General features: G+C 35.7%; 2 protein-coding genes across 3 annotated transcripts in view; both read left to right on the top strand.

Annotated features, from left to right (window-relative positions):
* The window catches only part of LOC138030102 (proto-oncogene tyrosine-protein kinase receptor Ret-like), a 428,681-nt gene that overhangs the window by 2,947 nt on the left and 423,234 nt on the right, over positions 1–2,500 (top strand). The gene's annotated exons all lie outside the window — the stretch shown is intronic.
* The window catches only part of LOC138030098 (fibroblast growth factor receptor 3-like), a 53,576-nt gene that overhangs the window by 11,305 nt on the left and 39,771 nt on the right, over positions 1–2,500 (top strand). For both annotated transcript variants that reach the window (XM_068877966.1, XM_068877967.1), the window contains exon 3: positions 1,351–1,764. In XM_068877966.1, the coding sequence (XP_068734067.1) occupies positions 1,351–1,764 (414 nt within the window). The remainder of the gene's footprint in view (positions 1–1,350; positions 1,765–2,500) is intronic.

Raw genomic sequence — 2,500 nt, 5'->3', positions numbered from 1 at the left:
AGAATGGAAAGGTACGTCGTGACAAGGATACTACACCGCGCAGGTTGTGGAAATGTCAGTCACAACAACAGTCCTTGTCAGGACTGCACTCATTCAGAGGTTTAAATTATTCCTGGATTTAAACCATTTTCAATTCCATTCTTGAAATCCATGACTTCTCTCTATAATGATAATTTCATCAATTAGGAAATTTGGCAAATTGCATTTAGACCGCCACCCCAGAACAACTAAAGACAAATTCGGCTAAGGGTAAGCGGTCGTAAGTGGGCTATGTTTTGCAACTTAAGAAATAGGCATCAGCGCAAGAAAATTCGCTTTGCGCCGCAATGTTATGAACAGAACTGAATCATATATCATTTTAAAGTTAAAAGATTAAATTTTCTGGATTTTTAGCTTATTCAGTGAATTTTTGTTTGAAATCGAGTTTTCAAAAGAGTGCGGGTTTTGCTGCAAAAGTTGTAGCCCCTTCTGGTTTTAACTTTTTGATCTGAAAAATTCAGAGTTTATATGAAGAACATACAGATCTTTCACTTTCTCCTCTAAAATAAAGTTAGACGGATTCTTTCGTCAGAAATTCGTCCGAAATGCTTAGCTCAACTTAATAAAAGTTTGATTTCTCTTAAACTATTCAAGTTATCGAAAATCACTCACACGGTTTTTTAGAAAAGATATCTGGTCAAGAACTTAAATACAATTAAAGGCATGCTTGTTTGCATTAACCCGAAGGGGCTACAACTTTTGTAGCAAAACCTGCACTTTTTTGGTCGTGACCTGAAAACTCGAACCCAATCAAAAATTTCACGGAACTCGATGATAAGCTAAACATCCAGAAAATATGATCTTTTAACTTTGAAATGATATAAAATTCAGCTCTGTTAATAAAATTACGGCGGGTAGTGATTTTTTTTTTGCGCTGATTCCTATTCGCTTTATAGCTATACCTTAAGGTAATTTAAGGAATAAGCGTGCTTTTACCACACGACGTCTCAATACCATCCGCACTCGCAGTAGTTTTATCCATCACTATGTCAATAAGGCAATGATGTAAATATTTCCTTTTTAATAAATTCAGATTTTTTAAGCTCTCCTGATTTTATTGTAAATCATACGCAATTCATGCAGCTTATGGCTGCCATGTTTTTGATCAATAAACTATTTATCTATCTATCTATCTATCTATCTATCTATCTATCTATCTATCTATCTAAGGCCATTTTAAATATCTTCATACTTCTCAGTTTATTTTGCTTTTGAAATTATTAACTTAACCAAAAACACATAACGTGAGGCTGTCAGTGCTTGTGTCAACAACTTCATTCTTTTTTTTAACCATGATTACATTTATTCTAGAGAAAAAGTTTCTCAAAAACTGTCATGAGTACACCATTCACAACTTTGATACCTTGACAAGGCAACAAGACCCTGACTGGAGACAAAGCCAAGCTGATTGTTCAAAAAATGGGGGCCATCTCGTGTGCATAGAGCATAAAGACGAACTAGACTTCCTGGTACATAAACTTAAAGAACTGGAATCGGCCGGTATATCCGAATATTTCATTGGCTTACAAAACCAGAATAGTGAGTGGACTTGGATATGCAACACAAATATAAGTGTTACTCCAAGGAAGCCTCCCTGGTCTACAGGTCAACCAAGTGGTAATGGTAATTGTGCCAAAATGTACTTTCATACGAAAAGAGGCCCAGTTTATGATGACATACCCTGTGAACATTACAAGAAGTCATATATTTGCGAAAGGCGCATTGGTAAGTCTAAATTTCCATAATTGAAGCAGTATTAATTTGGGGGATTATCTCAGAGTACGTTTTCTTCTCCAAAGCTGCAGCTTTGCATCTGTTCAAGGAATCTTGAGAGATTAATAGTTATACGCTAATGCTGCATTTGAATTTCAGGAGACAACTGCCAACTGTGAAAAACATCTCGAAAGTATTTAACACGTTTTCACGAAATTTCGCAATTGACTAAGCGCCTCTTCATTAGTGTTTTTGGTTTCTAGATGTTAAGGTTGACTGACTAGTGTAATTTATTCGTTTTCATTTCATTTAATTATAAGGCCGGTTTTCATAGCCTTTTGGAGTTTTGTTCGTTTCAAAGCAGTTCAAAGTTGTACGCCAAACAAGGGTAGTTTGGTTCCATTGATAGTCAGTTCGACATTTGTTAGTTGCTAAGTTAAGGTTCTTCTTCGACGCTTCCAGTGCAGTCTTCGTTGTAACCTTGATGCACCTTTCACTAAGTCCCAGCTCCGAAACAAATGTGAGTGTTGTTTTCTATCGCTTTTCCGCTTCACATTGGTTTGCTTAGTAAAGTTCTTTGTTTGTTTGAATTGTATTTTAGTTTTAACTGCTTTTTAGTCTACCATCACGTCTACTTTAATGAAATGTGTTAATATTTTAATTATAATATTAACATTTCACTGTCGTATCCCCAATGATAACTTCAGTTAGTGGTTGCACCTTGTCACGCACAGAATGAAGAGCGATG

The sequence above is a fragment of the Montipora capricornis genome, chromosome 13 (assembly GCF_036669925.1).
Source record: "Montipora capricornis isolate CH-2021 chromosome 13, ASM3666992v2, whole genome shotgun sequence".
Lineage (NCBI taxonomy): Eukaryota > Metazoa > Cnidaria > Anthozoa > Scleractinia > Acroporidae > Montipora > Montipora capricornis.
This window is presented reverse-complemented; position numbering and strand designations above follow the sequence as displayed.